The sequence below is a fragment of the Manacus vitellinus genome, unplaced genomic scaffold (genome assembly GCF_001715985.3).
Source record: "Manacus vitellinus isolate BGI_N305 unplaced genomic scaffold, ASM171598v3 scaffold_1_pilon, whole genome shotgun sequence".
Classification (NCBI taxonomy): Eukaryota; Metazoa; Chordata; class Aves; order Passeriformes; family Pipridae; genus Manacus; species Manacus vitellinus.
In genome coordinates, this window is record NW_021939396.1 from 17,776,911 (window position 1) to 17,797,142 (window position 20,232).

At 41.4% G+C, this 20,232-nt stretch overlaps 1 protein-coding gene across 7 annotated transcripts in view; it reads right to left on the reverse strand.

The window, feature by feature from the left end:
- OXR1 (oxidation resistance 1) overlaps positions 1–20,232 on the reverse strand; it is a 229,544-nt gene that overhangs the window by 60,690 nt on the left and 148,622 nt on the right. For 4 of the 7 annotated variants that reach the window (XM_018077523.2, XM_018077529.2, XM_018077539.2 and 1 more), the window contains one exon: positions 490–572. In XM_018077523.2, coding sequence (XP_017933012.2) covers positions 490–572 — 83 coding nt within the window. Of the gene's footprint in view, positions 1–489; positions 573–13,483; positions 13,617–13,695; positions 13,944–14,248; positions 14,268–20,232 lie in introns of those variants that run through there. The other 3 variants (XM_018077568.2, XM_018077558.2, XM_018077547.2) reach the window with 3 other exon arrangements.

Here is a 20,232-nt window from a genome sequence, read left to right on the forward strand (position 1 = left end):
TGGCTCCATTTTCAGATACTGATGCAGAAACAGAGTTATACAGTAAAAGGTATAGATCTAGGGAAATCATTAGGAGACCACCAGAAGGTCAGTATCAAGATATAGCTTCCCTTCCAAACTTAACTCTGTTATTTCTCCTGGCAGCAACAGCTTATAACAATGCTGAAAGCAGAGAACTTGCACATGATTATGTAACTATTGTTATTTATTGTTTCCAACTAGTTCCCTAAAAGTGAACCAGTCAACAGACTGATTAGTTTGGGATTTTTAAGGGAAAAAAAAGGCATTTAAAGGGAAAAAATAGCATTACTCCTCAAGTACTACTAGCTAATTCCCTAATTTAATTTCTGTCAAACTAAACTATCAGATGCACAGAATTCCAAGATTAAAGATAACGAACATTACAGTTTTGCTTATATTTTGTAAGGAAACTTTTTAGTCTGCACTTGCTTTGAAATAACATTCTAACAATAAAAATCAGTGACTTACAGAATATTCAAGAGTCCCTCTAGGCTTTTGAATAGACATTCGTCGCCCATCTTTCTTGTCTGGGGTCTTCTTCTGGCCAGCGTCTGAAAAAAATTGAGGCAACGCGCGTGTTAAATTCATTTTCCTCTTCAGTACTGTCACAGGCTGCTGATACAGCCCCGTGGGCAGACATCTAATTCACCAGTTACACAGCTTGCTCCTGCTGATTCTAACAGACACCAGCTGCTAAAATAGGGACTTCATTCCTCTGCAATGCTTTAAGAATTCAACCAATACAAACAACTGATAACTGGAAATCAACTAACTGCATAAGTACTTGCTGCTATCCAGGAAGCAACTTATGAAGAAAGACTAAATAGCAGATTGACCCTATCAGGCAAGTAACATCCCTGGAATTACTGTGGTTAATTGATTCTATATCATACCCAATCTGCTCTCATCTGGAAGGGAGATGATCTATAGTTCCTGTGTGTTCAATCTGATCACTGGAGATTTTTTGTTGCTGTTTGATAAGTACAGAGTATTTACAGCTTTTTCATAAAACAAAGAGTATTAGTGTTAAACTTCATAATTATCCTGTCTGTAGCAAACATGCAGCCTGTACGTAAACACTAAAGATTCTAAATAAATAAAACCCCATTAGATAGAAATAAACAAGCCCCACACTTCATTTGTATATAGCCAAGCGTAGGTTGTTTTTTTTCCTCAACCCAAACTTAAGTTTCCTTCTTCTTCTTACTACTCTAAGTGTCTAAAGAGCTTGCAGAGAGGTACTATTCAAGAGGTTGAAATAAACCATCTTCTCCCTCTCCAGTAACTTAAAGTAGAATAAAGTCTTACACGAATAACCACTTCTGTTCCTTATGCCAGAAATGAAAATGGAAAATTATTTCACAAAGGAAGAACCTGCTACTTTAGACTTCGAATCACAGAATCATCATAAAATATCCCGAGCTGGAAGGGACCCATAAGGATCATTGTCCTGGCCTTGCACAGGACAACCTCAAGAATCCCACTGAGTCCGAGAGCATTGTCCAAATACTTCCTAAACTCTGGCAGGCTTGGTGCCGTAACCACTTCCCTGGGAAGCCTGCTCCAGTCCCCAAACACCCTCTGGAGGAACCTTTTCCTAATATCCAACCTAAATGTCCCTTGACACAGCTTCAGGCCACTCCCTCAGGTTCTGTCACTGGTCAGAGAAGAGACCAGTGCCTGTCCCTCCACTTCTCCTCATGAGGAAGCTGTAGACCACTATGAGGTCTTCCCTCAGTCTCCTCCAAACTGAGGCCACTGACCTCAGCCACTCCTTGTGTGGCTTCCCCTCTAGGCCCTTCACCATCTTCAGAGACTTCAGAGCAATCTGGTAACTTCAGGAAAGTAAGAGCAACCAGAGGGTAGCGGTGAGGAAGGAAGGCCTTCCCTGTTGAGGGCACTTTGTAGCAAAGCAGATGCCAGAAGAACTCCTAACACAAAATTTCCAGGAGCTTATAATCTGCAGTTAGGGTTAACATCATCCCCTCACATACTTAAGACAGTAAATCCTACCCTTCCCATCAGAGCTCACTTTCATGGGATACAGGTTTCAAGTGTTTCATAACCTACCATGATTTAAGTCTCTGGAGTCAAGAGGAGATGGAGGCATGGAATGCCAAGCTACGTGTGTGCTGAGTACCCATCTGGCCCAGCTACTAAAATCCACACCTCTGCCCACAGCCCAAGTGCTTGAGCTGTCTGTTCATAAAGAACACATTGATTTCACCTAACCTCTTGGAAACAAAACTAGGAGATATTTCAACTGTGAAAATAGGTCAGAGCAGTAGAGACATGAACTCAACCTCCCTGATGACACACTACAAAGCCTCTCTCTCACTGAAAGAGCAGGTTATTTATTTTTGAGGGGAAAGTAAACCCATCTTTCAGCCATTCCAGTGCCCTCAGTATTCTAGGAAGCACATGAAAGTAGAAACAACTACCAGCATAGAATGCAGCAGTCTGAAAAGTCCTCAGCATCAACAAGAATCAGTCTTGTGCTTTCATGTTATCTATTTTCCTGATAACCCTCTTGCACAGGAGATCATCTTGTTAGGTTACACTCAATCCTTACTTCATCTGCCAGTAGCAAGCCAGTGAGACTACTGAAGGCTGATGTTCTCAGACCACAGGTAGAAGAAAAACCTGCTGCCACTGACCATACTATGCACAAACTCAAGAGTCAAGAATAACTTGTTTAGCAAGAGGATCTATGGTGCCAGGTTATCAGAGCTCTTAGCTGTGCTGTTTTAGACAGAAACAAGACCCACCCTTTAGCAACATCAGGGTTGATGCTTTAATTCTTAACTACCTTAAACAGGACTGAGCCTCCACAACAGCTGGAAACACTGAAGTGATAAAGTGAATGTCAGATCCACAAATGACAAAAAATATTTCAACTGCCTAGGATTTCAGAGACTAGAACTAGAAAGATGCAGAAGGCAGTGTTCACAAAGACACCAGACCAATATTTAGTCTGAATGTGTGGCACAGAAACTCAGGATTAAGACTGTAGCATAAGAATGATTACATATGATCATCAACATAAACAGAGAGAAGGACTTATTGTTCCAACATATTTATATAAAATAAGGTTATGAACATTATGGTTTAAGAACATACAGTTTTCAATGAGGCAGCTTTGTCCTTAAGATATGCAATAATCAGTGGTATTATTCAACTGAAAATTGAAGACAACTGAAGTTAAAATTTAACATTTATAGGAGAGATTCTAATATTGCCTCTATTTGGCCCTATGCCACTGAATTTTGGTCAAGTGAAAACATTCCTGGTGCACTGCTAGCTCAAATTGTTATGACAAGAGTGACATTTCTCATTTCTTAGTATGCCGTCTGAGCTGAATTGTTGGCCTTTGATTTGTTGTTTGCTGATGCTTCTAGCACATCCTTTGGACTTCTGGCACTAAGAGCTGGTAAAGAGAACTAGTATACAGGCTAGGAACTGCTTAAGAGGATCTTCAAGCTCTGCATAGAGCAAGATGTACTCATTTTCCTTTACCCTACTATTTTTCTGCAAGATAAGCTTAAATCTCAAATAACTTACATTAAAGTGAATAGAATATCATCAGCAGAGAAACATTGCAACAGACATTACAACAGTCACTTTTTGCAAACGAATAAATTAATATACCAAACAAGTATTCTCTGAGAAAAAGCAAGGAAGTCAATGATTATTGTAAACTGTTTAAAACTAATAAATTAGCCTATTATGGTCAAGAAGATAAGAAAAAGATGATTTATCCACATATACACACCACCTAACAAAAATTGCACATTTATGCATCAGAGTTACAGTGTTTAAAACAAAGAAATAGGCAGCAACTTTGTAAAATTCTTGTCTAGAACACAGTTTTTCACAGGATCTTAATGCAGCACATATGGGGTAACGAATGATGAGAAAGTAAGAAAAATAGTCTTTGAAATATTCTCAAATACATTGTTATTTAGCAGTACATGGAACATATTGCTAATTGATAAAATAGGGGAAGTACAGATATTACATCTTTATTAGATTAGTTCTGCTCAATAACAATTAGATCATTTTAATCTATTCATAAAGGAACAAAAGAGATTAAAGGAGGAAATCTTTATATTCCATAAGACCTGGTGACCTGACACTCCTAACAGCAGGGACTACCTCACAGTCAGCAACTGTCTCATTAACCCTTCTCCCTGTTCTGCAGTTAGATACGCTTATGCTAATTACAGGAATATTATTTTCAGTTACTTGTGCACAGTAAACTCAACTTCAGTCTTAAATTCAAACCTAAAAGGGGCAGTATCCCAAGGAGGAGACTCCAAGTTAACAATCTCCAATCAGCCACAGTGACAGACAGGTTCCAGGCAAATCTTCAAACTGGGCTCGAAAATCATTCTCTAGATTCTATAGATCCCTCTCCTGAAGCACTTCGGTACCATATTAAAAACAGCATCCAGCAGTCCTCTGAAGAATCCTTCGGGTTCTCCTTCAAGAAGAACAAGGACTGGTTTGATGAAAACAGTCAAGAGATCCAGGAATTGTTGAGGAAGAAGAGAACTGCTCATCAAGCACACCTTGCACTGCCTTCCTGCCACGTAAGAAAAGCAACCTTTTGTCTTCCATGCAGCAAGCTCCAACAGAAACTCTGTGACATCCAGAACAAGTGGTGGATCAACCTAGCTGAAAAAACTCAATTTTGCGCAGATATGGGTGATCACAGAGGATTCTATGAGGCCCTGAAAACAGCATATGGACCTACATACCAGGTCCAAAACCCTCTACTCAGTACTGATGGTCAAACGCTTCTGACAGATAAAACCTCCATTCTGAATCGATGGTCTGAACACTTTCAGACTCTCTTCAGTACCAACCGTGTAATTCAAGACTCAGCAATTCAGTCCATCTCACAACAACTGGTGAAGAATGAACTGGATATTGCCCCCACTTTGGGAGAAACTCTTAAGGCCATACAGCAGGTGAAAATTGGCAAAGCAGCTGGGGTTGATGGAATTCCACCTGAAATCTGGAAACATGGGGGCCAAGCACACCATGCTAAATTTCACGAGTTCTTACTACGCTGTTGGGAACTTTGTGAACTACCATCAGACCTTCGTGATGCAGTCATCATCACTTTGTATAAGAAGAAAGGAGTTAAATCAGACTCTTTAAATTACCGTGGTATTACTCAGCTCTCCATTGCTGGCAAAATCCTGGCAAGAATACTCTCGAACAGACTAATACCCGCTATAGCAGAAGGAATTCTACCTGAAAGCCAGTGTGGTTTCAGAGCCAACAGAAGTACCACAGACATGGTATTTGTTCTCAGAAAACTGCAAGAGAAGTGTAGGGAACAGAAAAAAGGTCTCTACGTAACCTTTGTTGATCTCACCAAGGCTTTTGATACTGTGAGCAGAAAAGGTCTGTGGCAGATTTTGGAACGTTTAGGATGTCCCCCCAAGTTCCTTAAAATGATTATCTCACTCCACGAGGATCAGCGTGGCCAAGTCAGATATGGTGATGCACTTTCTGAGCCCTTTCTAATATCTAATGGAGTGAAACAAGGCTGCATTCTTGCACCAACCCTATTCACAATCTTTTTCAGGGCCACGGCAGACCTCGATGATCAGGATGGTATCTACATTCGATATCGTACTGATGGAAGCCTTTTCAACCTAAGGTGACCGAAGTCCCACACTAAGACCTTAAACCATCTTGTCTGGGAGCTGCTCTATGCTGATGACGCCGCCCTTGTTGCACACACAGAAGCAGCTCTGCAGTGTTTAACATCCTGCTTTGCAGACGCTGCTGAGCTCTTTGGGCTGGAAGTCAGTTTAAAGGAGACAGAAGTTCTCTATCAACCTGCACCCCAGGAAGTCTTCCATCATCCCCATATCACCATTGGCCAATCAGAGCTCAAATCAGTCCAGCAGTTTAATTACCTAGGCAGCCTCATCTCCTTGGATGGTAAGATTGACGAAGAGAAAAACAACAGGTTAGCAAAGGTATATAGTGCTTTTGGAAAACTCCATAATAGAGTATGGTGTAATAAACACTTGAAGAAAAGTACAAAGATCAGTGTTTACAGAGCCATAGTGCTGTCTACTCTCGTATGGTTCTGAATCATGGGTCATCTACCGCCACCACCTGCGACTCCTAGAACGCTTCCATCAATGCTGTCTTCATACAATCCTAAACATCCACTGGTCAGATTATGTGACCAATACATCTGTTCTAGAACAAGCAGCAGTCACAAGTATTGAGGCCATGTTGCTGAGAACACAGCTGCGCTGAGCAGGGCGCATCTCAAGGATGAAGGACCACTGCCTCCTTAAGATCTTGCTTTATGGTGAACTTGCCACAGGCTGCTGCAAGAGAGGAGCCCCGAAGAGAAGATGCAAGGACTCCCTGAAACAACATCTCAGCCTTGGCCATATTGATCAACATAACTGGTCTACTCTGGTCTCCAATTGGGAGGCCTGGAGACACACCATCTATAATGCTGCTGCTTCCTTTGAGAACGCACGCAGGATCACTCTCGAGGAGAAAAGGCAACGCAGAAAGAATCGTGCCTTGCAGAATTTACCACCTAAGGAGTCTTTCTGCTCTGCCTTCTGCAATTGGATATGTCTTATCTCGTACTGGCCTTATTAGCCACCAGTGTGCTTGTAACAAGTGTGGATAGAGCCTTTCCCAAATCTTCATTCGCAAAGCCTAGCCATGATGATGATTTTCAGTTATCTTCCCATGTCTTAGGAACCAGAAACAAAGAGGCCCTAATAGTAACCTACAAGATGCTTGGAGCCTACAGTTTTCTAGCCAAAATGGTAGGTTTCCAGACCAAGACAGTGTTATAAACAATGCCTCCTTCAGTCTCCTCTTGATAAGCAACTGCTACTTATTCTGTGATTCAGTGTTTCCAAGCAAGTCACGCTCTCAAAATTCTTGATCCTTATCACTGCTCTCCACATGATGTTTCTGTTCACATTTTTCTCAATCAAACCCTCAGGTTAAATGCATCCAGGACCTTGCTATCATTGCCTCAGCACTTTAAACATCAGAACAACTTCTTCCTGCAACATAGATACAGCACAGATTCAAGTTCATTTTGTGATGCCCCCAACACATGCCCCTCTTTTCTTCTATTCAGCCTGCTGCATAGCACATAGGCAGAAATAACTTAATGCATGATTTCAGGATGGAAAACAACTGAATAGAAGTAAACTTAAGACAGGCCACTTCTCCAAATGGCTAGGAGACAAAGCAGCTCATGCACGACACTTCACATTTAAAAGTAAACAGAAATGCTTTATCACATTTTCAAATTACGCCACAAAATGTGTTAATCAACAGTAAGTTTCCTTTCCTGGTCCATCTGAAATACATCTATATAGTTTAATACATGAGAAACTACCTAACTGCAAATCTCCACGTACTGTACAAACTCTCTGCAGACCAAATGTATCTATTAATGAAAACTTGCAAAAATCTTGGCTGTTCTATTGATACAGTTAGTCAACTTTTCCAATAATAATTGTTTGCCTCTTTCAGATATTTAAGCCCATTTAGTTGTGCATCTTCAAGTCTACACAATACCACATGAGCAGTTTGACCATCAAGCAGCAATATCAACATCTTTGAGAATTTACACTTTGCCTTATCTCACTTAAGCCAACGATATCTACTTTTTCTAAAAGTGCAAAGTCAATTAGCTCATCCTCCTGACCTGTGCACGACAACTGCCCTGCTATCATGCAAAAGGATGTGCTGTGTATGTGAAGTTATACCCAGTGCTTCAGTAAACACCTTGCTGAACAAATTTATTGCATTAGGTTTGCAGGTAACAATGAACTGGGGGGACCAGTCAACATACATGATGACAGGGCTGCCATTCAGAGGGACCTGGACAGACTGGGGGAACAAGTTGACAGGAACCTTATGGAATTAAACAAGGCAACAGTCTTCTGCATGGGAAGGAAGAGCCTTTTGTGCTGTACAGGCTGGCACCACCCAGCCAAGGAGCAGCTCTGCTGATAAAAACCCAAGGGTATAAAAACCCAAGGGTCTTGGTAGGCAGAAGCTGGACAAGAGCCAGCAGCATGCCCTGGAAAAAAGGAGGAATAACAGCATCCTCAGCTGTGTTAACTGTGGCCAGCAGACAGAGCACTGGAGAGAAGCAACTATTATCCTTAACTTGGCACTCAGACTGCTTTTGAAATACTGGCTCTAGTGTCACTGTCCTGCTCTCCCCCCACCCCGCTCAATATAAGAAAGGCATAGATAAACAAAAACTATTTCAGTGAAGGGCCACTAAGGTAGACAGGGGCTGTGAGAACAGGCTAAAAGAACAGAGTCTCTCCAGCCTGAAGCAGAGGTGATTTTGAAGGACTGGAACAGCAGCCATCCTGTACCTTCTAGACAGTTTCCCCATAGGTGTCAAGATGACAGAGTCAGGCTCTTCAGTAACACAGTGGGAGAACAAAAGACAACAGACATAATGGACAAACAGGAGAGCTTCTGACTGGGAAGAAGGTAAAAAAAAATTAGTTGCCCAGAGTAGCTGTGCAGTTTCCATCCTTGGACATTTCCACGGTCCAGCTAAATAAAGCACTCAAAAACCTAGCCTGAAATCATCATCTTCCCTATGTTAAGCAGGACTAAACAACCTTACTTGCAATTTGAGTTCTCTAACTATGATTCCTCCCACATTTTTCTGGCAGGCAATACAGATAAATGATGCCACCACTAAATCAAAACAGAGGGAGATTTACACATACAACACAGCAGGGTGTGTTGCTTACTGATTAACAGAAAATTATTATCAATACATGTAGTGACTTGAAATGCTGCCATAAGCATGCAGGTTCTCAATAAAACATGACCTTCTAAACTATTTGAATGTTAGAAATTGAAATTAACCAGAAAATCAAAATAAAAACACATGACACATTAAAAATGTAATACAGTCAAAAGATACCAGAGTATGAATAAAAAAACCCATTAGATTATATTTGTTTCAGTCATCTGCTAGATTAGTTTATAAACTGAACTTCAGTAAAACATCCAATACATCACAACCCTGTTGAACAGTAAAAAATGGATTAAGAGTTGTGAAACATGTAAAAAATTCAGTAAAGGGGAGAGAGAAATAGAAACTAGGAATATGGAGGGGTATATTAATGAGATCCCAATGGACTAGTTTTTAACACAGTTCAATTGCATATCAGCAGACTGACTCAAAAGGACAATCAACAGCAAAGGTTGGGCAAAAGGACACAACAAATTCTGCAGCCCCAAGGCTTGGAGAAAAAAAAGCAGGAGGAGATGTAATGGCACAAAGCAGAACATGAAAAGATCATTTATCATCACACACACCAAGGGAATAGTCCAAAAATCCTATATACTAGTAGCACATAAGTCTGAAGAAGAGATTGTGCATACATTTACATATCACAAGATGACTGAGTCACCAGCCTGATACATTCCAAGATCACATTTGCTTCTTATGCCTGTACCAACTGAAGTATTTTCAGACACGAAAGCGAAGCATTAATGTCTTTATAAAGGGTGTTGGTACATTTCACATGTGCTTCATCTGGAACAGTGTGTACAAGAAAACTCTCAGAAGTGTGTCTCCCCAGTTTGAATCCTCTCTCATACTTTATCATACACCTGTTAATTTCTTAAAAGTGAAGTACTGAATAAAGATGAAGTGAGGAAATGACCTACCTTATTCTTATGTTTGCTCTTTTCTAAGGCAGATTTTTAGAAAGGAAGACACTGACTTTTACAGCAGGGCTTGAAAGATGTATTTTAACTTGGCTCTGCACATTTATTTGTCTAATGCACTGCTGCCACCTTGACCACAGTACAGAGGACTGACAAGCCACACAGCTTACTGGATATAGTGCGTATGGTAATCTTACCAATCAAGACTCAAAGGTGGTAAGAAAGAAATGTAAATAAACCCACAGGCCACATGGTTCAGAAATGAACAGTCAAGTTGAAACTGAGGGAGAAAAACAACAACAACAGCTTAATAGGAGGTGGCTAGAAAAACTTTGCTGACAGACTGGTTCAGAGGAATATTTGAATAAACAGTTCTGAATCACTGATTTTTAACTTTTGTACTTAATGAGACACATATTGCAGAAAGTCAAGACTTTCTGTGCAGTGTATCTTCTCCCTCCATTAAGTGACCACAGACAGAAGTGAGGTGAAAACGTCCAGGAGGGAAGAACCACAAGACTCCAGGTATGAAACTATATCCTCACAGATTCAAAGTTTTATCTGGTAGAAACCTCTAAAGTATATTTACTCCAGCCTCCAGTTTGAAGCAGAATTATTGCCAACATCAAATCAAGTCAGCTTAAAACCTGTTCCAGTGATGGACCACTCTGTGCAAAGTTTTTTCTGTAGCCTAATTTGAATCTCCCAAGCTAAAACTCATGGCCATTGCCACTTCTTGATTTCTTACTACTGAGAAGAGTGCACTCCTTTAGATAGATGCATGTCATAATTAGATTGCCTCTAGGCTGCCTTAGTTTCCTCTGCATGACTAAAGCTCAGCTCCCTCCTCACAGGTCATATGCCCTGTGTCCCTAAAGTAAAATAGTTGGTTTTCATCAAGAGTAACAAGATCAGTGTAGGAGGCAAGGCAGTAGGAATGCCTGTGCAGCCTGTCAGATGTAGATGGTGTCTGCTTGTGTGCATTGGATCACACTTCTAGCACAGAAAGGATGATAGGTAACCAGCTATATTTACAGTGCCACTCTTTATTTGCTTCATGCCCCTCTCCCCCGAGACATACAAGGAGAGAAAGAGACAGTAACTTGTTTTCCAGTAGTGAAATGAAATACCTTGAATAAGGCCTCTGCAAACTGTTAAAAGCTTGTTGACAAAGGTCACTTAAAGTCTTTTGCAGAACCAAAATGACAGTGACTTGCTTTAGCATCCTCTGGTCTTTTAATCAGTTACAAGGCCTTGTGTTCAGCTGTTAGTATAAAGCATCTCCTGTGATACATGTGATTTCTTAGAGGGAAAAGCTCTCTGAGTATTTGTCCCCCTCTTCTGGGGCAAAGGATTAACTTAGACTGCATTGTAATGTTTTGGGTCTTTTTTTTTTTCCCCTCTAGCTTTGAGCAAAAAATGTATTTTCTCAGATGCTTTCATAATGTACTACTTAAAATTTGTGTTAATGAAAAGTGACTGCAGTTCTGGAAAGCAGGGTGTGTTTCTCTGTGTATGGAATTTAACATGCCTTTTTGACAGCACTATACTTGTAGTTTTTCCTCACCTAGGCAAAGCATGCTGTGCAAGGCAATTAGACCATGGTTCTCCCATGCTATTTTCTTTATGGAGTTTCTGTCAGTTACATAAGAAACGAATTCTTATGACTGTAGAATTCTTCTGGCAAGAATTTTGCTGGCTTTCACAAACCACCTGTGCCCTGGTAATGGGTGCTGTGGAAGCTGTAACAATGATTACAATGCTTCAGTTGAAATCAAACCTCTGTTTTAATTAGAGATGGATCCCCTGGCATTAGATAAGACTTATTGGCAAATTCTAACTACTCCAAATGTTTAGTCTCTTTATGCAGTGTTCTGAATCCAGGCCTACCTATTACTCTAGTTTTTCTTCCCTGCTTAGGGCTCTGTGTTCATTTCCTTTGCATGGACTATGCATTATTTCTTAAAAGAACAGTTCTTCATAAATGCTTTAAAACCACATTTGCACTTTTCTGAAACAAAACCCAACCTTTTTATTCTTATTTTTAATTTAACTTCTACAATAAATTATCTCAATTTTATTAATGTAATATTAGTACTTTTACCTTTATTGTTTTCATGCTTGTCTCTCTGAACAGTTTAACAGCTGCTCTGTTACATTTCCAAGCTCAGGGAGGCAAGTCTCTTCACATGCTGTGCCTTAACTCATTTCTTTGGATACACACAGAACAGTTTATAGTATTTCTTAGAAGAGAGAAAGGAGTCACTGGGAGACTGAGTATTGCCATTGGAAGCTGTAAACCTGTTTAACCAGTTTACATTGTTTGTGTCCCAGTCAAGTCAGTGAAAAAACTTTAGAAAGGTATTTTTTCTTTTAATGATTGTGATAGAGGATAAAAATGCAAAGAGAACCAGAAATTCCGGAGAATGCATCTGGCATCTGGTACTACCAATATCAGTGTGAAGTTTATTTCTTTTAAAAGGTCTATGAACTTTGAAATAAAATTTCTAAATATGGTCTATTGATAATTTATAGGAAGAGCTAGTATGTATGTATGTATTCAAGGCATGGATTTACCTAGAAACTTTAGCTAGAACAGAGTGTAACTTTCTTGTTTATTGGTAGGTACTGTAGGTGTTAGTGTTCTGATATTGCATGTGTTTTTGTTTTAAAATGCAACTCCAGGCTTTAGGGAATGTGTGATTAAGGATTATCTGTACTGTGGAATTAGCTTGAATGTTCAGTTTAATTAGAGCCTCATCTATAGAAACCTCTTACTTAGATGAGCTGACAGAGAAACACACCCTGCTTTCCAGAACTGCAGTCACTTTTCATTAACACAAATTTTAAGTAGTACATTATGAAAGCATCTGAGAAAATACATTTTTTGCTCAAAGCTAGAGGGAAAAAAAAAAAAAGACCCAAAACATTACAATGCAGTCTAAGTTAATCCTTTGCCCCAGAAGAGGGGGACAAATACTCAGAGAGCTTTTCCCTCTAAGAAATCACATGTATCACAGGAGATGCTTTATACTAACAGCTGAACACAAGGCCTTGTAACTGATTAAAAGACCAGAGGATGCTAAAGCACGTCACTGTCATTTTGGTTCTGCAAAAGACTTTAAGTAACCTTTGTCAACAAGCTTTTAACAGTTTGCAGAGGCCTTATTCAAGGTATTTCATTTCACTACTGGAAAACAAGTTACTGTCTCTTTCTCTCCTTGTATGTCTCGGGGGAGAGGGGCATGAAGCAAATAAAGAGTGGCACTGTAAATATAGCTGGTTACCTATCATCCTTTCTGTGCTAGAAGTGCGATCCAATGCACACAAGCAGACACCATCTACATCTGACAGGCTGCACAGGCATTCCTACTGCCTTGCCTCCTACACTGATCTTGTTACTCTTGATGAAAACCAACTATTTTACTCTTCTAAAATAACCTACCGTAACAAATAAATTTAATTGACTTTAATATTACATTTCAGTAGAGACATGACCTTACCTACAGACTATAACAAACATATATTCATCCACTTAGCACAGAGCTTCTCGAAACAGAAAAAAAAAAAGAGGAAAATATTTACTATTCATTGTACACTGCTCCTTATATTATCATAAAGCACTTTAACAAACTTAACTTCATATGCCTTTTTCTTTCGAATCAGTCATTAGATCATGCTGGTTTTACTAGTTATGTCATGGCTTGTTTGTAACCCCAAATCACTCTAGAGTCCTTACCGCCTGCTCCTCTTCTGCATAAACAGTTTGTGTGCATTTGCTGACCACCCCTCCAGTTTTCAGGGTACTTCTTGCCCATGTGAGTGCTCACTTCAGATGAGTAAGTTACAGTACCCATACCTACAGCCCAACGACATTATCAAGAAAGGGATGATAACAGCAGCCCTCTTCCAGGCACAGGACAAGGAGTCACTTACTGTCTCCTGACTGACCTGTTCGGCCACTGAGAGGCAGAGGTACTACTTCTGCCCTTAGCATCACTGAGCCTACTTTCAAAGGACTACTGCCTGTTCATCAGGAGCACCAGAGAGGCAGAAACCACCTCGTACACAAAAGAGATCTCAAACCAAGAAGTTTGCGCTCCCCGCGCTTTCCTTCACCGTCGTCGGTGAAGGTAGCAGGAGAGGGAAGCAAACGAAAGTAAGCGTAGAAGTTCCGCCAGTGAAATCAGGAAGACGTTCGGTCGGTTTCTGCTGTTGGACCCTTCCCCGCGGTGCCACCGCTCCGGCGCAGCCCCAGCCCCGGCAGTGCCCGGCACAACGTGCGGCCCTTTCCCCCCCCGCCGCCCCCTTCCGTCCGAGCCCTTCTGGTCAGCGGGGCAGCACCGCGCCGTCGGCTCGGCTGGACCCTCTCCCCTCCTGCTCCGTCCGCTTCTCGCTCCCCTGCAGGGCGGGTAAGAGGGGGGCGAGGAAGCCGAGCCCCGCCGCCCGGGGGAAGCCCCGCTCCGCCCCCGCCCCCGGGTCCCCCAGCCCTTCCCCGCCGTACCTGGCTGCGGCTTGGCGGGCCCGGCTCCCCCGCGGCTTCCGGCCGTCCTGGCAGCGGCCGTGGCGGAGGCCGCCGGGCAGCGGCGCCCCAGAGGCGGCTGGCGGCGGTGCCGCGGAGCAGGGCGGCCGCCCTTGCCGGTGGGGCGGCCCAGCGGAGTCCATGGCGGCGCTACGGCCCGGGGGCGCCATGGCTCGGGCGGCACCGCGCGGGCCCGCGCGCCATACTTCGCGCAAACTTCGGGCGGCCACGCCCCCTTTTAAAAGGGCCCGCGGCAGCGGCCGGGCGGGCCGGGCCGGGCTGGGCCGGGCCGGGGGCGCGGGGCTGCCAGCGCTCCGTCACTGCGGCACTCGGGACATCGCTTCCCTCTGGCCTCGGGCCCCTTGTGCATCGCGATGGACTTATCCACTGTTCGCGGAGTTGTTTATGTTTCCTGGAAGCTCACTGCTTTACAACAGCGTGCTGCAAAGCTCTCTATGAACTTCCAGCTTTCTTGTCTCAGCGTTCCCAAGCATGAAAATCAAGGATCAAGCCGATCTTCTTACTTTTAAATCTTGAGTCAGCCGTGGATTTGAAGATGTTTTTCCACTGGACTGTAAAACAGGATTAGTTGTGACACTGTGTGGTTTTGCTGCTCTTCTTTTGACCCTTCCCTCTCAGTGTCCCTGCTATCGTGGATGCCACCGTCCTTGCCGTGCCAGCCAGCCATGTCCCCGTGCCCTCCTTTGAATGTTTGCCAACACTGATACCCGACTCAACCTTTGAGCTGACTAGGTTACTTTAGTCTTCCAGCAGAACTTACCAGGTATACAATTTTTCTTTCTTTTTGAGAAAGACGTTTGATTTGTGGTGTTCATTTGTACCCTGGAATTCTTTGTCCCCACAATCCTTGGAATGTTTTAACATTTGGAGAAATAAAACCAGCTGGAACATGATCCAAAATATTTTAACAGAAAAAGAAATACCTAAGGCATTGAATCTGATGATGATCTGCCTTATGATGTGCGTTCTGCACGTATCGAGGCTGAAAGAACAGCCATATAATGATATTTATACCTGTGACATAGACCTTGAGAAGGCAGAATTGGAAGCTAATATGCTTATATACTAATGTGAGTATGGTGCCATTATATGCTGCATCTAGCTGCAAATGAAGGCACTGTTTAATAAAAAATGCTTTTGTTGAGCCAAATCTATTGTGTACATGCAGAACAGAGGAACAAAGTGCTGAGCTATTTCAACTCCTATTCACTTGTAGCAGCTGCTCAATTAAATCAGAGTTTAACGTCAGCATTTTGGAGTGCTGAATTCTGAGGGTTACTTGATATAAACAGTACACTCAAATCAACCTTTCTACTACTTAAATCAGTTCCTACTCAGGAGATAATTATGTTCAAGACTTTTTTACAAATAAAATCTTTTCCCTGACACAGAACAAGAAATTTTCAGCAGAATTACCACTCTTCCCTGCTCCCAAGACCTGCCAGTAGAAATGGATGTGTAATCTGTCTGTTCCATGACTAAGGATTAAATCAGGAACTGCAGAATCACTGCATGGTCTGAGCACCACTAGATGTTTAGCATGTAAACTATTCTGCCTACGAGATCTGTCTTGCCCTAAACACTGTAATTAGTTTTCATTTCATTACAATGTTTCTACCATGAAGAAGTTATGGTTAGTCTTTTGCCCTCTTGATTCTATTTTAGGCAAAATCTACTACATCTTTGCACAAGGAATGAGTTTACAACTGTAGTGATCAGCATTTTTGAAACTTCAAAGTGGATTGGCCACCAGTATTGCAGCCACATATGCACCTCTGTTATTGTATTGATTGCATGTATTTTCTCTGTGGTTTGAAGTAGTTCTGTTTGGTTTTTTTCTCTTCCAAGGTCATATTTATAAAATCATAAAATTGTTAAGGTTAGAAAACACCCTTAAGATCATCACTGTTAACCCATCACTGCCAAGTCCACCACTAAACCATGTCCCTAAGTGCCACATCTACACATCTTTTAAATCCTCTATCAGGATGGTGACTGCACCACTTCACTGGGAGCCTGTTCCAAGGCTTGACAACACTTCTGATGAAGAAATTTTTCATAATAACAAAACTAAACCTCCCCTGCTGCAACTTGAGGCAGCATTTGTTCATTATACTGCAGTGATAGAGGCTACAGATTCAGATTCAGAAGCATTTTGATAAAGTATTCAAGATATATGTTTTGATAACTAGCTGCTTTCATCTGTTTTTCTCACAAATAGTCTAACTGAAGTATAAAAATATTACCTTTTACTGCAATGTGATTTTCATAGTATTGAAAATCATTACCTATACTCAAAAGCATTCATTTAACAATGTTTTACTTAGCAACAACAAATTCTTCAGTTGAACTGTTTTAACTATAAAAAACAGATTTAGGTATCAGTGCTCAGAAAAGGTAATATTACTCTTTAAGATATTTGACACTCATTGTCTACTGATAAATTTCAAGGCATTGATGTAATACAATTATTAACATTACATAGTTATTACATTTTGAAGAATACAGTCAGAGCTATACTACTTGCCATCCAGAGGGACCTTGAGAAGTGGGCCCATGCAAACCTCATGAAATTCAACAGAGCCAATTGTGATGTCCTGTACCTAGGTCAGGGTAATCCCAAGCACAAAAACAGGCTGAGTGGAGACAGCACTGGGGAGAAGGACTTTGGAGCTGGTTGGTTGATGAGAAGCTCAACATGACCTGGCAGTGCGTGGTTGCAGCCCACAAAGTCAACTGTATGCTGGGCTGCATCAAGAGAAGCGTGACCAGCAGGTCAAGGGAGGTGATCCTGCCCCTCTACTCTGCTCTCCCACCTGGACACCCCATCTGGAGTACTGCATCCAGCTCTGGGGGCCCAACATAAGAAAGATGTGGAACTGTTGGAGCCAGTCCATAGGAGGGCCACAGAGATGATTATAGGGATGGAACACCTCTCCTATGAAGACAGCCTGGGAAAGAGGAGGCTCCAGAACGCCTTAGGTTACCTTAGGCCTTCCAGTACCTAAAGGAGACCTGCAAGAGAGCTGGAGAGGGGCTTTTGACAAGGGCCTGTAGTGACAGGACAAGAGCTTATGGGTTTAAATTGAAAGAGGGTAGGTTTAGATATTAGGAAGAAATTTTTTACTGTGAGAGTGGTCAGGTGCTGGAACTGGTTGCCCAGAGAAGTTGTGGATGCCCCATCCCTGGAAGTGTTCAAGGCCTGGTTGGACTGGGCTTTGAGCAATCTGGTGTACTGGAAGGTGTCCCTGCACACGGCAGGGGGCTGGAACTAGATGGTCTTTAAGGTCCCTTCCAACCAAAACCATTCTATGATTCTATGATTCTTCAGAAAGCATTGTCAACACAAACATCCAGTAATACTATTGTGAACTTGAAGATGCTGTTTCTACTTAGTTGTGCTTTAGTTGTGCCACGCCCATTGTAGCAATATTGTTGACAAAGACCTCTGGTCTGAAAACTGACCAAACTGAATCCTTTAAAAATCTGATATCTTGGTACTTAAGACTGTAGCCCATATTTCCATCTGAAAAACTTTGCAGCATTCTTCAGCTTTTTAATTGGTAAGAGTAATATGAACATTAGGTCAATAAGCAATGTGTGTCCCTTTTGCTATAAAGCTAAACCAAATTTAAGTGGGTTCTACAATTTTTTTTAATTTTTTATTGCTAAGGAGGGCTAATAAATTTGTGTTTGATCTCTCCAACACATTTGATCTCTCAATGTGCAACAAGGATCTCTCCCAGGTTTATTTTCTGGCCTGTGGTATCAGTGCAAAAAAAGTGTATTTCTGTAACTCAATCACTTAAAACTGGCCCTCCAAAAGAAGCAGCTGGTCCTACCTGCTCTTAATTGCTTGTTTCTATTCCCACACTATGAGTGTATTCATTTGGCAGGTGAATGAATTGTGTAGTAAAGATGATCTATTTAGAAGTACATTTTAGTTTAGTAAAAAGTAACTAAACTTTTGTTATTATTATTATTATTATTTTGGTTTGGGGTTACAACTATCCCCAGTTAGATCTCCAGATCTGGTTGAGTTGTCTGTAAACACCTGTGGAAACACAAGCAAAACAACAGAAGAGTAGACGTGGCTGAGACAGTGGAAAGGGAGAGAGGAAGGGAGGAAGTTTCAGGCAGCCTCTTTGTCTTCAGTGCCAGTGCGTATTAGGTCAAAATGATAATGCAACTGTGGCATAAGTGGAGATGCCTTCGTATCAGTGCTATAGACAGTTCGGTAGCTACAGAAATGTCTGACAGAATATGTCTGCATTTATGATGTAACATTTAGTAACACATTATGCTAATCTGTTGCACAACCTGTGCAGCTAGATCCCAAAGCAGAGCAGGCAGAGAGCTGATTGAGCTGCCTCCTAAAAGAACTGGTGGTGTAGGCGAGAGAGAAAAGGGATCAATTTTGGTCAAATAGAAAAGGACACAAGGAGGAAAGAATATTTCCAAGATCTGAACATATAATTATATATAAAAGAATTTCAAAGGAGAAAAAAAAATAAAAACACAGCAAGTGGTAGGGATATCATTTTTTCAGTGGCAAATTTGTTGCTTGGGAAAATAAGTACAAATTGCAACAGCAAATCCAGCAAAACACCAGCAGATGATGTTCAACTTCCTTAGGGCTTGGGCAGTTCACATGCTCGGTGTACAGGATATGGGCCTCTTGCAATTCATCTTGCCAAATTTTTAGTGCTACCAAGCTGCAGGCAAAAGTATACCAGGTAACACAAAATCTCTATTCTATTTAGTGAAAAATGAGGTTTGTACATGCTTTCTGGGGTGACAGTCTTGGTGTCAGTCATTTGGCAATTAGTCAGCATTCCTTTGTATGCAAAGGAATATGCAACCTATATGCAAGTATGTAATTTTGACAATTTGAACCAAATGCCCCATTTAAGCTTCCTTAGTCATTCTGGAGGCACTGACTCTCATGTCATGTTATGAGGATGCTGTATGCCTTTGTTAAGTATTCTAAATTACCATGTCTGGTCAAGACCCTACCATTTACGTGGTTGCAAAACCCATAATGATTGGCAAAACCAGGAATTTGAATTAGAACATCATAAAAGCCTAACCTCTTTCTTAATTTTTAATGAAACTTATTTTTAGTAATGTAAAATAATTCAGAAATTGTTTTTTGTTCCTTCCTCATGTAAAAGGTAAACTCTTACGACAGAGAAAAATAGACTGCAGGCTGTTTCCAATGCTGTTTCAGTAAAAATTAAATGCAATGCAGAATGCACCTGCAGTCCCTGAAGGAGGGACCAAAACTCAGGCATGCAGAACTCCCACATTCTCAGGCCTATTTCCTTAGGGAACAATTAACTTGAAGAATGAAGTGTGGAAGTACACAGTTCTAGAAGTAAAAATGTTTGCATAAATCTATTTTTGTGACTAAGAAGGTTCAAATTATTCCAAACAGAAATTTGGTGCCACTATAAATTTGGGAGAAGTTGAAAAGAGGTAACTAGTAGGTGACACTACGTAAATGGGTGTGTCTAAAACAGGTTCTTCACAGAGAACTGTGGGCTAGGTGTGGCTGTTCATACAGTTTCACAAGACCACATCCTCTTTTCAGATTAAACACTTGACAAGAATGAAACTCCCATCTGCATACTAGCCTCAGAAATGGTAAACTTGGAATTTCAGACTTTAGCAGGCAGGGATATAATTCTGATTTTACTAATCAGCTCCCTGTAAGATTACAATGAAATGGGGGCCAGTCTCCACTTGACCATTGATGCTGTTCACTGTTCAGCAGAAAATGTCACACTGAAGGGACAAGACAGAATAAACATGGGCAAGAAGGGACTTTGGCAGTCCATGATTCTGGACTCAGATACTTCAAGTATAGGTTATGTTTTGTATATGATTGTTCTTGAAATAACACTGAAAAAGACAAGAAGCTGTAACAGCATCTCTTCTAGGAG